At 42.3% G+C, this 20,388-nt stretch overlaps 1 protein-coding gene across 1 annotated transcript; it reads left to right on the top strand.

Moving 5' to 3' along the window:
- The first annotated feature begins 1,462 nt into the window (after positions 1-1,462).
- On the top strand, positions 1,463-20,001 carry degs1.S (delta(4)-desaturase, sphingolipid 1 S homeolog). The gene is made up of 3 exons (XM_018264954.2): positions 1,463-1,693; positions 14,139-14,881; positions 19,460-20,001. The coding sequence occupies exons 1-3, from the start codon at positions 1,612-1,614 to the stop codon at positions 19,604-19,606; spliced, it is 972 nt and encodes a 323-aa protein (XP_018120443.1). The 5' UTR covers positions 1,463-1,611; the 3' UTR covers positions 19,607-20,001.
- The last annotated feature ends 387 nt before the right edge of the window (positions 20,002-20,388 follow it).

The raw sequence follows: 20,388 nt of genomic DNA, 5'->3' as shown, positions 1-20,388 counted from the left end.
CACCACGGATCGCTTCTCTCTAGGCTTCTTCTTTCTTCTCATGGCTGCGCATGCGCATTAGAGTGAAAAGTTGAACTTTAACTAAAAAGTCGCTTTTTCATTCTACTGAGCATGCGTCTGCCCCGGGGAATTTGAAGAAAGAAGAAGCCGGAAGAGGATTGCTCCGTGGTGATCGCTGGAATAACCCTGGGCTGGTGTCGTTTTCTGCTGATAGGAGCACCGGCCTGGGGTTTCAGGCATCAGAGTTCACAGGGCGACATCTTCAGCCGATTTCGCAATGAGACTGGTGCTACGGCAATTTTCGTGAGTTTCGGCGCATGCCCAGTTGTCGCGAAACAGAAAATTGCTCCAACTGCGCATGCGCCACCCCGCTGTTCACTTCACAAAGATTTCCGAAGAGAAAAAGATGGCGCCCGTGAACTCCGATGCTAGAATCTGCACCGACGGGTATGTAAAACGTTAGGGGCATTTGCCCGGGGTAACACTTAGGCTGGGGGGAGGAGGGAGGGGGGTCTGTGTAGGGTTTTTTTAACTTTAACTTTAGGTTTAGAGCCAAATTTCTGGTTATTAAACCAAAAAATGCATCTCTTCTAGTTTAGAGAGTGCAAAAAGGTAAGAACTGGGGGGGGCATCATGGCAGGAGCCACGTATGGTTGCCACCTCACCGCTTTAAAACCGAACACATGGAATTCTCAGCTTGCATGGCTAATTAGCAATTCATTTAGATGCATGCTGCAGACTGGACTGGACTATGTGCAATCATGCATCTAAATGAATTGCTAATTAGCCATGCAGGCTGTGGATTCCATATGTGTTCTGGTTTTAAAGGGGTGAGGTGGCAACTCTAGAGCTGACTCAGGTGGCATGAGGCTACGGTTGCCATCTTTTCTGAAAAAAAATACCGGGCTTCCTATATTCTTGCCGTTTTTTCCTATTAATAACGTTGGCATCAAGCATCATTTTTACCGGCTGGGCTTGTAAAATACTGGCCAGGTGGCAACCCTACGAGAGGCATAGAATCAGTCATGCCCATCACTTTATGTAAGCTTTGAACCTGGTCTACCTGAGCACAGGCCCTTAAATTTGCTGTGCCACATAAAATCAACCTTTATTGTCCCTGTTCAGCATAAACAGGGGCAGTATTACAGTATGGCCATAATTAGCCCTACTAACTTGCTACCAAATAACAAGAAAGAAACTAACATCAATGTGTAACGCCTGTGCTCCTAACTTGCTTTCATTATTACAGAACTGTTGTTGAAGCCAAACCCTACTCCCTTTACTTCCTCCCTCACAGAGCTCTCCTCAGTATGGCGTGTCAGTCCTTATATAGATGTGGTAAAGGGGGCGTGGCTGTTAAAATTTCTCGAGAAGTGAGGGGTCGTGCCCCGGCTTGCTCTCTTTGCCCTCCCTCGTCGTCCTATTGGGTGGTTTTGATGGCAGTCTTTTCAGTCACAAAGTACCTATCAATTGCGCTCCCGCCCATAACCGACCGAAGGGCGCGTCACTGTGTGGGCGTGGCCATTGCGAGCTTGTTTTCCCCCATGTCAATCGGTTTCCGGCCGGTCCCAGCGGGGAGCTTAGTTGTGTGTAGCTCTTTCCACCGTAGCAATGGGGAACTCTATGGCCCGAGAGGACTTTGAATGGGTGTACACTGACCAGCCTCATGCGGACAGGAGGAAAGAGATTCTGGGTGAGTAAAAATGGGGTGAACAGTTATTTGGGATGTGGGCTGCCCCATGCGTTTTTAATTGGGGGAGGGTGTGGGCTCATATCCTCTATATATGTCCTTACTATAGTCTATATGGCCTTTATGGAAACAGAATTGTTGTTATGGACATTTTTATTGCTTGTGTCTGTGTATGAGATATAGATTTATACTTAGAATAATGTCCTTTGTGCTCAGTTGCTCTTTGCAAGCCCTATTCTCCCAAAATCCCAGCCCCACTGGCAGGCTTTATATATAGTAAATAAATTACCCACTCTTGTAAAATATAAGGATATTATAAGTTACCGAGGAGTAAAAGTACGAGGCTGAAGGCTGAGTGTTTTTATACAGGTCATGGAACTCCGAGGTAACTTCTAATATCCTCATATTTTACAACTGGGGGTACTTTATTTATTATAATACACAAGTTTCAGTGAGTCATGTGACAGAAATGACATCAGAACTCACCGTTTATAACTGATGACATCAGAACTCACCGTTTATAAGGTTGTCATTTACAAGATATTCATGGTTTTTGTGTATTATATAACTATAAACACACAAAAGCTATGATTATTCTCTCTACATTATATCCTTATAATACACAAAAGCCATGAATATCTTGGAAATTATATCCTTATAAACAGTGAGTTCTGATGTCATTTCTGTCACATGACTCACTGAAATTTGTGTATTATAATAAATAAAGTACCCCCTGTTGTAAAATATGAGGATATTAGAAGTTACCTTGGAGTTCCATGACCTGTATAAAAACACTCTGCCTTTGGCTCATGTTTTTAAATGGTCATGAAACTCCTCGTTAACTTATAATATCCTTATAATTTACTAGAGGGGGTACTTTATTTACACACACACAGCCGGCACTCACTATAAAAATTGTTCATTTGCCTGGGTGCATGATCATCATGTAATCTCCATCAGTTTCAAAAAAGTTCAGCACTCTCAGGTCATAAAAAGATTTTTAATTGCTAAAAATGGCTAAGGACTCTCGTTTCGGCCTTCAAAAATATAAATATATATATATAACAGTCAGATGAGTATCCGTACTCAAAGGCTGAACAACCTTTAAAAGGAGAAGTAAACCCTTGTTACTAAAATACCCTACATAGAGCCTCCCCCCCAGCCTAGGTGGTACCTTTGCTAAATAACTCTTTACTTACCCCTCGGTGGCAGTAACGTAACTGGAGGGCGGCCTCCCCACCCCCCTCTGTACGCGATTTTCTGCACTGAAATCAGCGGTTTGCGAGCTGCCGGGGGGCCCTGAGGGGGTGTGGGCCCTGGCCCAAACGCACCCCCTGCTCCCCCGGTAGTTCCGCCACTGCTCGGTGCAGATTCAGGGCATCAGAGTTCACGGCAGCCATCTTCTTCTCTTCGGGAAGTAAGTGCCGTATCAGAGCGCAGTTGGAGCAATTTTCTGTTTCGCGACAACTGCACATGTGCCAAAAGTCACGGAAATTGCCGAAGCGCTGGTAGAAGACACGAAGATTAGCGAAGCGGCTGATGATGGTGCCTTTGAACTCTGCTGGACAACATCTGCATCAAGGGGTAAGCAAAGAGTTAGGGGTATTTAGCAAAGGTACCACCTAGGCTGGGAGGGGGGTCTATGTAGGGTAGGGGGTAGAAGATTTTAGTAACATGAGTTTGTTTCTCCTGTAGAAATATTTGCCCTTTTATCTTTAATACATTGTACAAAATGACTGAAACGTGTGCTCATGTTTGCATAGTGTCCGTACTCTTGATACCAGGGCTCACTGTGACCCGTATGGAGTCCCTGCCGGGGTTCCATGTCGTGCTCTTTTCTTTCTTGCTGTGTTGGCATGGAGTCTGGGTGTGTCTCTTCAGTGAATGGCATGCCTCCGGGTGCATGATATGGGATTAGGCGAGGAAGCAGATGTATCATGGAGGGAATCCCTGGCACATACTCTGCTTGTGGTTTCCCTTCTCCGCCTGCAGAATGTGTTTGTTGATAAACTCTTATTAATTGACTGTGTGTCCTGTGTTCTACATGGGTGTTAATTTTCTTCTGTCTCCATGCCAGGAGCCTTTATTCCTCACTAAAACACTTTATAACTGCTACCGGGATTTTACTTATTTTAAGCCTTAAGTCAGATCACTTTGTTCAGCCACAAATAAACCACTACATTGCCGTCCTTCTCCTCTTTCCCCTAAATACTTCATGTCATGCTATTTCCTTCCTTTCTAATATAAGGGTAGGGGCACACTGGGCGATTCGCCTGGCGACTAATCACCTCGTCTTTGTGGCGACCAATCTCCCCAAACGCCTTCCATCTCTGTTGCGACTTCGGAAAACGAAGCGCTGCGTGTGCTTCAATGCAGGTGATTTTTCATCTTAGCCAGGCTAAATCTCCCCGAATCGCTCAGTGTGCCCATACCCTAACTGTTACAATCTTATCTCTGACAAAAGCCTTTACCTTGTTCTGAAAATGATTGTTTCGGGAATTTTTTTTTTTTGTACGAACTGAGATGCAAATGGCACTGAGCGGCTTGTATTTCATGTGGCTCTTCTTACACCACCACTTTGCCGTCCTTTGCCTGTGGCTTTGTGTCCGTTCAGCTATGGGAAATGTGTTGAAATGTGACTTTTCACCCCCACTATGGCGAAATATGTGACTTATATCCATGCCTCGGGGGATGTTTGAGCTTTATAATAACCAACACATGGGACCTGTCTCAACTAAGTATATGTTGATAAAAAAAGACTTTACATCTTGTTTTTTTCTTTTATTGTGGCCTTTTTCTGTTCTGCTGGCAGCTTGTTTTCTTATTTCCCCTACACTCTTTCTCTTTAATGTTATCTTTTCTCCTGACCTTTTAAAGGGGTGGTTCACCTTTGAGATAACTTTTAATATGATGTAGAGAGTGATTTTCTGAGACAATTTGCTATTGGTTTTCATTTTTTATTATTTAAGGTTTTTGGGTTATTTAGCGTTTTATTCATCAGCTCTTCAATTTGCATTTTAATCAATCTGGTAACTAGGTTCCAAATTACCCTAGCAACCATGCATTGGTTTGAATAAGAGACTGGAATAGGAGTGGGCCTGAGTTGAAAGATTAGCAATAAAAATTAGCATCAACAATACATTTTTAGCCTTACAGAGCATTTTATTTTTAGAAGGTGTCAGCAACACCCATTAGATAACTGTAAAGAGAAGAAAAAGGCAAATAACTATAAAAATATTAAAAATAAATAAAAAAAACAATTGAAATAATGCTTAGAATTGGCCATTTTTTAACATACTAAAAGTTACCTTAAAGTAGGGATTCAGCGAATCCACTATTTTGGATTCGGCCGAACCCCCGAATCCTTTGCTAAAGATTCGGCAGAATACCGATCCGAACCCTAATTTGCATATGCAAATTAGGGGTGGGAGGGAGAAACCATTTTTTACTTCCTTGTTTTCTGACAAAAAGTCACACGATTTCCCTTCCCGCCCCTAATTTGCATATGCAAATGAGGATCTGGCTGGGCAGAAGGATTCGGCCGAATCCTGCTGAAAAAGGCCGAATCCCGAACTGAATCCTGGATTCGCTGCATCCCTACCTTAAAGGTGAACCACCATTGTCTTTTTGGTTGTTTGTATTTTCCCTGTGATGAGACTTTTATCTGATGCCTGCCTTTCCTTTTCCCTCTGCTCTCCTCTGTGGCTGATAAGTGTTACCTTTGTCCCATAGACAAGTGAAGTGCATGGAGGTGTCTGGATGTCTTCCACACCTCTCTTGGAAGTCTAAAAAAAATTACTATTAACCATCCAACGAGTTTCCCTGCCTTATAACATACAGATATGGGATCTGTTATCCAGAATTAACATGTATTTATAGTAGGGGTGCACCGAATCCAAGGTTCGGGTTTTGGCCAGAAATCTGCCTTTTTCAGCAGGGCTCGGCCGAATCCTTCTGCCCAGCCGGATCCTCATTTGAATATGCAAATTAGGAGTGGGACAGGAAGTCACATGACTTTTGTCACAAAACAAGGAAGTAAAGTGTTTTCCCTTTCCCACTCTTAATTTGCATATGCAAATTAGGATTTGGTTCGGTATTCGGCTGAATCTTTCAGGAAGGGTTTGGCTGAATCCAAAATAGTGGATAAGGTGCATCCCTAATTTATAGACTGCCAACATATTGCGCAGGCCTGAATGCCCAGCACCTGGTATTTTCCACGTAAAGGATCTTTCCATAAATTGTATAGTCATACTTGTCTTCTAAAAAAAATATTTAAACATTAAATAAACCAAATAGTCTGGTTTTGCCTCCAATAAAAAATAATTATATGTTAGATAGGTACAGGTATGGGCTCGGTTATCTGGAAACCCGTTATCTCTGAATTACGGAAAGGCCGACTTCATTTTATCCAAATAATCCAAATCTTTTTAAAATTATTTCCTTTTTCTCTGTAATAATAAAAGAGTAGCTTGTATTTGATCCCAACTGAGCTATAATTAATCCTTATTGCAGGCAAAACCAGCCTATTGGGTTTATTTAATGTTTTGCATGAATTTCTAGTAGACTTAAGGTATGCAGATCCAAATTATGGAAAGATCCATTAACTGGAATATCCTCGGGTCCCCAGCATTCTGGATAAACCTGTACTGTTTTATTATTACAGAGAAAAAATAATTTTTTTTTTTAACATTTTCAATTTTTTAATTAAAATGGATTCTGTGGCCTTCCTTTAATACAGAGCTTTCTGGAGAACGGGTTTCCAGATAACAGAATACCTGTATTCATTATATAGAATCAGCATTAGAGTAATAGAACAAACCCAAGGGGAATCATTGCGTTGGTGCTCAGCTTGTCTGCTTCAAAATGAGACATCAAGGCAATGGTGATTTTCTTTAGAAATAAGATTGATCGGACAAAAATAGTAAAGGTCCCTTTGCCTGCTCAGAACTGGCACAACCCTGTTATTTTTTTTTGAGCAAGATTAATAATTTACTGTGGGCAAAATATCCCACAAATCATTTACTTTACTGTCTGACCATGAATTTTGTTTAAAGGAGTTGCTCCCATTTTTATTAACTTTTATTATGATGTAGAGAGTGCTATTCGGAGACAATTTGCAGTTGGTTTCATTTTTTTATTATTTGTGGTTTATTTTATATTTTAGTTTTTTTTATCCAGCAGCTCTCCAGTTTGCCACCAGCAGTGTGGTTGCTAGGATCCAAACATAAAGTAGAATCTAGTGTATAATCCCAATTACACTGTCATGTGATGAGAGCAACTCTGCTCATTCTATTCTTAGGCAGAAGGACGGTCACGGGTTTCATTATGTAGGGCTAGAGCTTAAGGCCGTGCCTATTGTTGCACAAAAATAATGAGGGTTAATCAAAAGGGTTTAAGCTTCGCCCAAAGGAAAAAACGGGCTACATAAGAGTTCTGAGAGAATGGAAACGCTGCCCTTGTTCCCTAGTGAGTAACCAGGATCTCCTCCCAATTTTCATCTGATCCTCCCTATGTTTCCATTCACTGGCAGCAGTTACATATTTATATCATCTGAACAGTGATCCCCAACCAGTAGCTCGTGACCAACATGTTGCTCCCCAACCCCTTGGATGTTGCTCCCAGTGGCTTCAAAGGAGGAGCTTATTTTTTAATTCCTGGTTCGGGACAAGTTTTGGTTGCATAAAAACCAGGTGTACTGCCAGAGCCTCCTGTTGGCTGCCAGTTAACATAGGGGCTACCAATAGCCAATCATAGCCCTTATTTGGCACCTCCCAGGAACATTTGTCATGCTTGTGTTGCTCCTCAACTCTTTTTACAATTGAATGTGGCTCACAGGTGAAAAAGGTTGGGGACCCCTGCTCTAAGGGCAGGGGCACACGGGCAGATTCGGGGAGGTTTAGTCGCCTGGTGACTAATCTTCTCTTCTTCGGGGAGACAATCTCCCTGAACTGCCTTTTGCCTGCTATAATGAGAAAACGCCAGTGCAATGGCACTCGCTGCGCTTCGATTTCCGAAGTTGCCTCACGAGGAAACTTCGGGCGACTTGGGAAATCGAATCTCCACGAATCTCCACAAATGCATTGCCGTGTGCCCCTGCCCTAAAGGTGGCCATAGACACACTGATAATATTGTACAAAACACATTTTCTGATGATATTCGGTGCGTGTATGGTGGGAATGAAGCCGACTGATATCGGCAGAAGACTTGGATAACGGTCGGCTCATCAATCAGGCTGACTGGAAAAATTTGAAGGCACCAGAACCAGTGGCGTAACTAGATATTACTGGGCCCCACAGCAAATTATTTTTCAGGCCCCCAAAATGTTTTGGGGTTGACTTGTTTCTCCAATATTTATTGAAATTTTATATGAATTAGGGCCCATGGGGCCCCTATACCTCATGGGCCCCCCTGCAGCCGCTGGGTCTGCTTCCTCTATAGTTACGCCCCTGACCAGAACATCGGCCACTGTTAGCGCTGAATCATGAGATACAGGTAGAATTCTATTGTTTCTCTCTGTATATCTGATGATTCAGCTCTACTCAGGCAGCTGTTAGAATTGATACAATAGTTGCTAATATTCCACAGATGCGGCTGAGAAATGTATGAACTAGTGATGTGCGGGCCGACGGGCAGGTTCGGGTCGACCTCGCACTGCTCGCAGAGCAAATGCCGGGTTCTGGTTTTATAGTCTCGCGTCTGCTCGCCCCGCCCCTTTTGTGACATCATTGTGACGTATCGGCGGGTCTATAAAAGGACCCCGGAAGCGCTGGGTGCGGGCTGGAGCATGGCAGGTTAGGGTCGCGTGCGGGTCAGGAAAACCCTGACCGGCACATCACTAGTATCAACTAAATGTTGCAAAATTGTAACTGGTTAGAGTCTGAGTCTGAATTACTGAGCTGCCAGACTCAAACACCAGAGACAGGGACATTCAACTTTAAACTTTTTTTAATAAAAATAAAAAATGGAAGGTAACTGAAAAAAGTCTTTATTTCAGGGGAACAATCTGTAAACAACTGAACTGAAAAAAGTGTTTGGAAGGTGAACAACCCCTTTAAGGGTGCTGCTGGGTGCATTCAGCATCACATCGAGAAGAAGGGGCTTCCCAACTCGATATACTTGGATTTGAAGGGGGTAACGTCACTTTTGTCAGTCGTGTAGCTGTATTGTCTGTAGTGGACTGCCACTGCTGGGTTGCCAGTTTTTATGGCAGTTTGCAGACATTGCAGGTATTACACAAGCCATAAATATTATTGATCCCGTATGTCGATAGCAGTTGCCTACAGCTTTTTCTTATCTACAGAGTTCACTCTAAGTTCATCACAAATAATAGTTTTTACATTGTTTACAATATATACTAATGGCTTTGCTCCCTAATTTTCTTTATTGCTGCCTGGGTGTTAGTGCATCACTGACTCAATATATGGGAAGGCCACACCTAAAGCACAGAGGCCTTTAGCCATACAGTGAGCATGCCTGGCATGCTGTGGGCTATAGCGAATGTCTTCTGTCTCAGATTTCCCACACAGACCATACTATGCATTGTGGGCCGAGCTGCTGTCACATGCTTGCGTATAATAAGGCAGTGTGATCAGAAAGAATAGTGCTTGTTTGTGCGCTCGCTCAGCTCCTGTGGCTGTTTATTTTAGCAGTCGCCAAAGACTTTTTTTTTTCTCTGCAATATGTATTCCCAGAATGTCGTTTTTAAGCAGGGCCTAATTTTGCTAATGGATATTGGGCTTTGTGTTAACATTAAGTTTAATCTTGCAGAAAATGAAAAATTTATGAAGAGAGAGAGAATATAAAGTGCAGTGCTTGTGTGTATGGGTGCCACTAGACTAGTGCCTTTGCTTTAAAGGGATCCTGTCATCGGAAAACATGTTTTTTTAAAAAAACGCATCAGTTAATAATGCTACTCCAGCAGAATTCTGCACTGAAATCCATTTCTCAAAAGAGCAAACAGATTTTTTTATATTCAATTTTCAATTCTGACATGGGGCTAGACATTTTGTCAATTTCCCAGCTGCCCCTGGTCATGTGACTTGTGCCTGCACTTTAGGAGAGAAATGCTTTCTGGCAGGCTGCCAGAGACATGGGTTTTTACTATTGAGTGTTGTTCTTAGATCTACCAGGCAGCTGTTATCTTGTGTTAGGGAGCTGCTATCTGGTTACCTTGTTCTTTTGTTTGACTGCTGGGGGGGGGGGGAAGGGAGGGGGGTGATACCACTCCAACGTGCAGTACAGCAGTAAAGAGTGATTGAAGTTTATCAGAGCACAAGTCACATGACTTGGGGCGGCTGGGAAATTGACAATATGTCTAGCCCCATGTCAGATTTCAAAATTGAATATAAAAAACTCTGTTTGCTCTTTTGAGAAATGGATTTTAGTGCAGAATTCTGCTGGAGCAGCACTATTAACTGCTTCATTTTGAAAAAAAAATGTTTTTCCCATGACAGTATCCCTTTAAAATGACTATATAGATTCAGTGCAATCTTTCATATTCCTCTTGAATATACTGTAACATTATAGATTGCTATGGAAGCATGATAGGGTGGCCTGTGCTGCTAGGGCTCCTGGTCTGGATGTGGCCATTTCTTTGCCCAATGCCTTTCTATGTGCCACCCTAGCATAAAGGGAGAATGGTGATATAAGGGCAGAGCTCTACACACGCTCAGATTCGGGGATCTCCTCTTTATCGGAGCGACTAATCTCCCTGAACTGCCACAGGGATGGCAATCTGTGCACTTCGTTTTCCAAAGTTGCCTCACAAGGAAACTTTGGGCGACTTTGGAAAACGAAGCACTCAGAGTGCCATCCTGTTGGTGATTTACATTCTAGCTGGCAGGAGGCAGTTCGGGGAGATTAGTTGCACCTCCCCATTATACTATATACACTTTTTTTGCATTTCATTTCTGTTTCAATATTTTGTAACATTTTGCGTCTTCTTTTCCTGCTCACTTTTGTGTAATTTTCAAGCATTGCGTGAGTACCACAGCATTCTATACTATAGTTGCCTTGGCGAGTGCTGCTTTAAACACACATAGTTCATGCTCATTCTTTATATTTGTCCAGGTATTGCTTGTTTTGCTTTATGCTTTTATCTACTCTTGAGTATTAAAGGGCCCAACCCACACGGGATCTAAACAATGGTCCTGTGGGTATATTGGATAAATATAATATGAGGGGCTTCCTGTGCATGTCCACTAGTGCGGGTTGAACCAAAACCCACGGAAAGACCCATGGAATGACCACTGGTTGGGTGGGTTTGGGTTGAACGTGGGCAACCATTGCAGGTTAGGGTTGGGTGTCAGTCAGACTGGGAAGTACTGCTCCCAAAAATTCCCTGTCTTGGAACCAGAGGTGGGCACACAAGTAGCCCACAGAGCAAGAAGATACAGGGCAATGGTAACGTTTTGCGGGTTAGGGCCAGGTGCAGGTTAAGTTTTTACCTGACCTGCCCATCACTAATGGACAACTTTGTAGGAAGTAAAACTATAGATGGCTTCTCCACCAGGATAACAAGTTTATCAGTCGTGGTGGCCGTACATGCCCAGATGATCAGACAGTATGGTCAGATAAACTACCTGATCAAATCATGTGTGGCCAGCAGGCCTGGACTGGCAAACTGTGGGTTCTGGTAAATGCCAGAGGGGCTGCTGTAAGATGCCATAGACACTTACCATTTAGTGGGCTGGTGGAGGCTGTTTGGGCCTCTAGGTACTTGGAAAGCCTGGGCTCCCAGTCCAGACCTGGTGGCTAGTTTAAGGCTAATGGCAGACTGGGTGAAAACGCACCTGTCTGTTCCCTCTTCTACTCGTGTTAAAGGAAAACTATACCCCCAAAATGAATACTTAAGCAACAGATAGTTTATATCAAATTGAATGACATATTAAAGAATCTTACCAAACTGGAATATATATTTACATAAATATTGCCCTTTTACATCTCTTGCCTTGAACCACCATTTCGTGACTCTATCTGTGCTGCCTCAGAGATCACCTGACCAGAAATACTACAACACTAACTGTAACAGGAAGAAGTGAGGAAGCAAAAGGCAGAACTCTGTCTGTTAATTGGCTCATGTGACCTTACATGTGGTTTGTATGTGAGTACAGTGAATCATACGATCTCAGGGGGCGGCCCTTATTTTTTAAAATGGCAATTTTCTATTTATGATTACCCAATGGCACATACTACTAGAAAAGTATATTATTATGATAATGGTTCATTTACATGAAGCAGGGTTTTACACATGAGCTGTTTTACTCATTATCTTTTAATAGAGACCTACATTGTTTGGGGGGTATAGTTTTCCTTTAACTGAAAAGTGCCCCATTTGACATACAGTACCTGGACAAGCTTGAACCAGCGATGAGGCCACTGGAACCTACACTTAGTTGGGCCTTAACTACAGCAGCAATGTGTTCTCGCTTGTTTGTACCTCAACCCAGACCATCCTCTGATATTGCTGTGATGCTGAGAGACGCAATTCACTCTTTGCCAATTCTGCTTTCTTTAGTAGCCTGATAAATTAGCAGCACCAGAGCCACCAAAATGATGCCCTCCTTAGTCTATATATCCCCTGGCAATCACTTACATGGAAACATGAGAATCCGCTCTGTTTCCCAGTAAATGCAAATGTTGTTGCAGGACAGGAAGAGATTTCCATTTTCTAATCTTAATATGTAAATTCAGAAGCTCTGTGTATCACACAGAACCTCAAATCATTTAAAAAGCTTTCAGCACAAGTAACCAGATAGCTGTTTAACTGGCAGACTGGATCTGAATAGAATGAACTGGTGAATAATTCAGCAAGGAAACCTTTTGCCCCGTCATTATCTGTAGTACTTTGGTCGTTATCACACGAGTTTTCTCTTTAAAGGGCCAGGCACACTAGGAAATGCAAGTGTCTGCACTTCATGATGCTTACCTGGTCTGACCTCTTGGCTCAAACATGCTATTTTAATATGAAAATACCAATATATTTTCTGAGTTCGGAGTTTAACACAACAGACTGGGTGCGGCCTTGTGTAGATGACAGATAAGTTACGGCTGTGAAGAAATGATGGCAAAGAATACAAATAAACACCATATTAGGTTCATTTTTGTGTTACCCGGCCTTTAAATATATTGGCACCTCTAAGTCTGGGGGCACACATTAAATCTTCTTGTCTCTGTTTCTCTTCCATGTTTCCTCTCTCCATTCATTGCTGGTTCCCCTTCTGTTCAAAGTGGAATGGTTTATTTATAAGGCCATTGTTTCCTTGTTGGTGCCAAACCGTGTCCCTAGCATTAACGCACTTCATGCTGTTTAGGGCAGATTACCATCACCCCTATTGATGCAGATCATTTTCTTCTGCACAACATATCTAGTAAACCGCTCTAGAAGCTCTCTCTGTTTGTTTAGGATAGCAGCTGCCATATTAGCTTGGCGTGACATCACTTCCTGCACGAGTCTCTCCCTGCTCACTCATAGCTCTGGGCTCAGATTACAGCAGGGAGGGAGAAAGGAGCAAACTGAGCATGCTCAAGCCCTAGCCCTGAAGGTTTATGCTGAAAACAGGTCTAGTACAGAAACCCATATGTACACAGTAGAAGGAAAGAAATGATGTGTTTCTTTTGACAGAGGACTCAGAGCCGCATTACTTTGAGTGTGTGTGTATGTGTATGTATATGTATATATATATATATATATATATATATATATATATATATATATATATATATATATATATATATACCTTTCTTATAAAGCTTACTTAATTTTAGCCTTTCCTTCGCCTTTAAGCATATGGGGTCTCTGAACCCACCCCCAGGTGCATCACCCAGACTTGCCCATACCTATGCCCCAAATTCTAACTTGCACAGTGAAATTGGAGCATGCCCACTGAAAGCAGACATGGTACAATATACAACTCGGCATGGACAAGGTTGTGGGGAAGCCTTTTGGGGGTGTAATGTATAAAAGTGGGTATAGTTGTCCTTGGGTCTCCGAGCATGGAGGAGGATGTACTATGCACATGCCACATCAGCAATGGGCGATAACCAGGAACAATGAAAAATGAGCAGCCACTGAAGAAATCCTACATAGTCAGGTGCAAGTAAAATATTCCTTGATTCGTAAATATGGTATACAACCTTGTGAGCTTTTGTGCTCCTTTTGCACTTAGTTCATTCTTAGGCTCATTCCATGGAGAACGTAAGGATGTATATCTTACTTATGCGTCAATGAATACTTGAAATAATACACTGAATGTAATATCTCTCCACCAACCATCTGCCAGGTATCCCCTTTATAAGGTTCAATGGAAGGCCTAATAGCTGAGCCATCTCTTTCTTTTTATTTACTCTGTAACCTTTCTGTTGTCTGGGAAAAAAAGTTCGTTGGGGATAAGGAGACAATTCGGATCTTAGCATCTAATTTGTTTTTCTCACCTGTTCCTTCTTTCAGCCAAACATCCAGAGATTAAGTCTCTAATGAAGCCAGACCACAACTTGATTTGGATTGTGTCCCTGATGGTCCTCACCCAGCTGGTAGCTTTTTACCTGGTGAAAGATTTGGACTGGAAGTGGCTTCTGTTCTGGACTTATGTGTTTGGCAGCTGTATTAGCCACTCTATGACCCTGGCCATCCATGAGATCTCTCACAACAGTGCCTTTGGTAACAGCAAAGCCATGTGGAATCGGTGTTTCGGCATGTTCGCTAATCTTCCTCTTGGCTTACCCTACTCGGTCTCCTTCAAGAGGTACCATATGGATCACCACCGCTACCTGGGAGGGGATGGTGTTGACGTGGATATCCCCACAGACTTTGAGGGCTGGTTTTTCTGCACTCCATTAAGGAAGCTTGTGTGGATTATACTCCAGCCCCTCTTCTACACCATCCGCCCCTTGTGTATCAACCCCAAGCCCATCACACGTCTGGAGATCATCAACCTGGTTGTGCAGTTCTCTTTCGATGCCCTAATTTATCATACCTTCGGAGGGAAAGTTTTATTTTACATGCTTGTAGGCTCCATCCTTGGACTAGGACTCCACCCCATTTCAGGGCACTTTATAGCTGAGCATTACATGTTCTTAAAGGGCCATGAGACCTACTCTTACTATGGACCTTTAAACTATCTGACCTTCAATGTTGGCTACCACAATGAACATCATGACTTTCCTAGTGTCCCTGGGAAAAACTTGCCATTGGTAAGTTTATTCTACTAACCAATACTTACCCCAAATCTTTTTCTTTCCCCATTTTATTCGCTTCTTCTCATTAAGGGTTTGTTCTGTGTTGAGCTTTCATGCCTGATGTTATAACTGCTCTATAAATAGTTTTTCATGTCCGTCAAATTTATATGTTCTTAACGTTTAGCATCTTCTCACCTTAAATTCCCATTGACATAAACAGGCACTTACAGTATAGTTTCCTGGCACCTGTAATTAGTGCTCTGAAACACTGTGGCTCCTTTTTGAGAACTAATTGAGGCTATCTGACTTGAGTTTTTGAGGCAAGTACCCACATTTTGATATTTCAATAGTGGGGAAAACAAGGTGCTCCAGAATAAATTGTAAATGACTCAGCGAGTAGAAGATGTAGTTGGGGTGCAGCAGCCCCAAACCCCCAGCTTTAGGGAGCGGTACAGCAACGAATGTAAATAAAAAGCAGGGCCGACTGGCACTCAAACAGATCCACAGAACCAGAGAGAATAAGTTAAATACATATATTTTTATTTATACAAAGTTAAAAAATGTATATCTGCATCTCCATCTGCCCTACGCGTTTCGCACCCACTTAGGGCACCTAGAGTGCCCTAAGTGGGTGCAAAACGCGTAGGGCGGATGTAGATGCAGATATATATTTTTTAACTTTTGTATAAATTAAAATATATTTTAACTTATTCTCTCTGGTCCTGTGGATCCGTTTGAGTGCTGGTTGGCTCTGCTTTTTCTTTACACCCACATTTTGATAACGTGGGCCATTTGGTAAGTGTGCCATTCTCACTAAGCCAACCCCTGCCCATACTGGGATTTCCCTATATAATATATAGGGATGCACCAAATCCAGGATTCGGCCAGGATTCTACCTTTTTCAGCAGGATTTGGACGAATCTTTCTGCCTGGCCGAACCGAATCTGAATCCATATTTGCATATGCAAATTAGGAGGTGGGGAGGGAAATTGTGTGACTTTTTATCACAAAACAAGGAAGTAAAAAGTTTTCCTCTTCCCACCACTTTGCATATGCAGATTAGGATTCGCTTGTTATTCGGCCGAATCTTTAGCAAAGGATTCAGGGCTTCGGCCGAATTCAAAATAGTGGATTTGATGCATCCCTGATAATATAGCCGTGTCAAAGCATCACATGTGAATCAGGTGACAGATCCCACTCATTCTCACTCACTCAGGCCAGCGTTATTGGCTTTTTGTAATGCCCAGTGCCATACAAATGGCAATTATAACCAGGATTTGTTTGAACAGATATCACTCTACATCTATATAATATAGTCTGTATCCCATCCCATGAGATCCCATCAGCAACTTGTATTTACCTGGAAGTCTATGGGTACTGTAATATCCAAGTGATATTTCATTAGCCTCAGCTGAATGTATATACTGAAAGCTCCTTACATGTAAAAATGCAATTTTTGCAAAATTGTACGGGCGTCCGACGGGTCTCCCCAATCGATATCTGGCCAAAAATCGGCCTGATATTGATCTGACAGGTTTAATTTTTCCTGCGATCGAGAACCTTATCGGCTAATTGATGCTGTCATACAACCCTTCGGTGCCCATTTCTTCGTTATAATCCATAATTACGTTGGTGGGCATATCGGGGAAAGATCCACTCATTTGGCGACCTCATCAAACGATCAGATATTATTGTGTCCTTTAAAAAAAAAAAAAAAAATAGCGTTTTCTGCTCGCAATGTAAAATAATTTGCTGCCGAATAATAAATTGCTGTTTTATCACTAATCAAAGGTTAGCATTAACGCCTGCTCTGGAGTTCTGTTTAATATTTTGTTGCAAAAAAACACTTTGCGATTGGGAAATGTTATTACATAAACTGCGCACATTCGTATTTGTTCTCAAACATTGCGAGGAAGTCATTATTATAATTGGTCAAAAAGGACACAAACATGGTCACAAAGCTGTTTGCGAGCATTTTTTCGCTAACGAAACATATTACATTCCCCCAATTGTGCTTTGTCAGATGCCAATACAGTAGGGATTCCTTGAACAGTTACTTTAGAGGTCCCAAATGGATCCTCCGCAGCAGTTACTGTTACATGACTGTGCTTATTGCATAATAATTGCCTAATAATTGCTGACTGTTGTTTCCATTCGTTTGAACTTTGTAATGTGTGTACGTTTGCCCTTTTGGTTGAGCTAAAACAACATTAATGTGACCGTGCTTGCTCTCTAGACTCTGCTACAGAGATAAGGCGGAAGCTCAAGTACAAAATTAAGAGGCGTACATATTGGGGGCCATTGCACAGCCTCTTGAGTTCCAATGACCGTGCTGAACTTCTAGATTTTTGCACTTGCTCTGCTGCTGGTGCCCAAAACACAAACGCAACATAACTAGTTAATAGTCATTCGTTATGAATGGCTCTCTTTGGCTTAACAGCCCCCACCCCCCATGTTTGGTGCGGTGACTTTCTCTAAGCAGTACTACTGTGTGATAACATGGCTACAAAGGTTATCTGGGGCTGCATTATGCACCCTGATTATCTTTATTGTGCCTTATAGGAACAGTGCTGTTATATAAAGTCTAACGGTGGCCATACAGGGGCAGATTAAAGTTGCCAATATCGGTCCTTTAGACCCATTCGGCAGCTTATCTGCCAGTGTATGCGGGCGTCCGATGGGTCTCCCCGATTGATATCTGGCCGAAAATCAGCCTATGGATTGGGCAGGTTTTTTTTCTACGATCAAGGACCACATCGGCTAATTAATGCGGCCACACGACCTGTCAGCACCAATTTCCTTCTTAGGAAGAGCCGAAACGTTCGGATTAACCCAATGTTACCCTTCCGTTAGCGGGTACATCGGGTTAAGATCCACTCGTTTGGCAACCTCACCAAACGAGCGGATATTATAGGGGCAGATTTATCAAGGGTCTAATTGAAAACTCTTTTTTTTTTTTTTCAAATTCAACTAGGGAGTTATCCAAATTTGATTTGAGTTTTTTTTAAAAATTAGATTTTCGAGATTTATCATACTCTCTGCCCTTTAAGAATTCAAATTTGACTATTCGCCACCTAAAACTTGCCGAATTGCTTTTTAAGTGAGTGGGAGAGGTCCAGGGATCAATTTGGAGATGTTTGCAGCCTTCCTGACATAAGTTTTTTTCAGAGAAAAGATCAAATTCGATTTGAATTCTATTCCCGTTTGCGAGTCGTTTAAATTCGTTCGAGTTTTATTCATTTGATTTTATTAATAAATTTAGACTATTCGAATTTATGGGACTTTAAAAAACTCACATGAATTAGAAATTCGACCTTTGATAAATGTGCCTCATAGTGTGTGGCCACTTTTTAAGCTAGGGCTGCACTCATTGACCCCTGGGGCCAGATTGGGTCTTAAGGCATTTTTCTGGCCCCCCCAACCTACATCAACATTCCTTAAATGTTTCATTATAATTTAATTGGGTAACCGGCCTGCTTCAAGGAAAAGCTTGGTGTAACCTTAAAGGGATACGGTCATTGGAAAAAAATTTTTTTCAAAATTAATCAGTTTATAGTGCTGCTCCAGCAGAATTCTGCACTGAAATCCATTTCTCAAAAGAGCAAACAGATTTCTTTATATTCAATTTTGAAATCTGACATGGGGCTAGACATATTGTCAATTTCCCAGCTGCCCCAAGTCATGTGACTTGTGCTCTGATAAACTTCAATCACTCTTAAGGGTAAGGCCACACTAAGCGATAGCGCGGCGATTTGACTCGCCGCGACTATTCACCGCGACTTTTAATCCTCAATCGCTGGCGAAACTTTGGCGCTGGCGTCTATGGGGAATCGCTGCGTAAAAACACACGCGGCGATCTTTTTTCTATTGTCGCTCGAAATCGCCTCGCTAGGCGATTTCGAGCGACAATAAAAAAAAGATCGCCGCGTGTGTTTTTACGCTGGCGATTTTGCGCGATTTCCCATAGACGCCAGCGCCAAAGTTTCGCCAGCGATTGAGGATTAAAAGTCGCGGCGAATAGTCGCGGCGAGTCAAATCGCCGCGCTATCGCTTAGTGTGGCCTTACCCTAACTGCTGTACTGCAAGTTGGAGTGATATCACCCCCTCCCTCCCCCCCCCCCCCAGCAGCCAAACAAAAGAACAATTGGAAGGTAACCAGATAACCGCTCCCTAATACAAGATAACAGCTGCCTGGTAGATCTAAGAACAACACTCAATAGTAAAAACCCATGTCTCACTGAGACACATTCAGTTACATTGAGAAGGAAAAACAGCAGCCTGCCAGAAAGCATTTCTCTCCTAAAGTGCAGGCACAAGTCACATGACTGGGGCAGCTGGGAAATTGACAAAATGTCTAGCCCCATGTCAGATTTTAAAATTGAATATAAAAAATCTATTTGCTCTTTTGAGAAATGAATTTCAGTGCAGAATTCTGCTGGAGCAGCACTATAAACTGATTCATTTTGAAAAAATTTTTTTTTTCCAATGACCGTATCCCTTTAAAGTTGAACTAACACTTCCAGCATTTTTCTTGCTGGAAACAGCGCTGTGTTGGAGTCGTAAATATTTCTAAATGTATTTTTCTCCTCCCAGGTACGGAAAATCGCTGCTGAATATTACGACCCCTTGCCGAAGTACAACTCCTGGGTCAAGGTGCTCTACGATTTCGTGATGGATGATACTCTGAGCCCTTACTCCCGTATGAAAAGGAAACTGAAAGGAGACCTTAAACTAGAGTAAAGTTTGTGTGGCACCTCAGAGCTTAGAAGGCTTCCTGATGTGGGGAACAAGAGCGCCTCTTAATGACCAAAGTGTTGGAAACCTCTCCAGTTTTGTACTGTAGACGGTTCCCAACATTTCGTAGCTCTTCCTAGCATCATGGCTTCATTCTGCTGCATAAGGCACCTTTGCCACCATTATGTTTTTACCAGAGCACCTTGCTGTTTGGTAACTTACCTACTGCACACGTGTACTCACCAGCATCATGCCAAAAATTGGCAACAAAGTATAAGTGCACCCCAGCCTATAAAAGCCTTTTTTTTTCTCTATTGCAATCCCTCTAGTAAGTTTTGATAAAGGACCCTGCGTGGCTAGTTCCCTGCTTCAGGGTGGTACATAATAAAGGTTGTTTTATAGTGCTGCTTTCCTTTGTTACCTCCCACGTACACCCAAGTGACTGGTTTTGTTTCTGAGTGAACAAAGCAGCCGTATGGCAGTTGCAGCTCTGCAATATCGATGTTCCTGTGAGTGAAGATTTATCATGGAGTGTAAATTCTTAAAGGGGGATGTTCACCTTTAAATTAACTGTTAGTATGATGTAGAGAGTGATATTCTGAGACAATTTGCCTTTGGTTTTCATGTTTTATTATTTGTGGTTTTTGAGTTATTTAGCTTTTTAATCAGCAGATATCCAGATTGCTATTTTAGCCATCTGGTTGTTAGGGTCCAAATCACCCTAGCAACCATGCAATGATTTGCGTAAGAGACTGGAATATGAATAGGAGAGGGACTGAATAGAAAAA

This window comes from Xenopus laevis, chromosome 5S, assembly GCF_017654675.1.
Source record: "Xenopus laevis strain J_2021 chromosome 5S, Xenopus_laevis_v10.1, whole genome shotgun sequence".
NCBI lineage: Eukaryota > Metazoa > Chordata > Amphibia > Anura > Pipidae > Xenopus > Xenopus laevis.
This window is presented reverse-complemented; position numbering and strand designations above follow the sequence as displayed.

Bases quoted from the DNA above. Each gene is read 5' to 3' on its own strand.
- degs1.S (XM_018264954.2), top strand. From the start codon at position 1,612: ATGGGGAACTCTATGGCCCGAGAGGACTTTGAATGGGTGTACACTGAC. The intron at 1,694-14,138 runs GTGAGTAAAAAT...TCCTTCTTTCAG, and splicing joins CAGGAGGAAAGAGATTCTGG to CCAAACATCCAGAGATTAAG. The intron at 14,882-19,459 runs GTAAGTTTATTC...TTCTCCTCCCAG, and splicing joins CTGGGAAAAACTTGCCATTG to GTACGGAAAATCGCTGCTGA.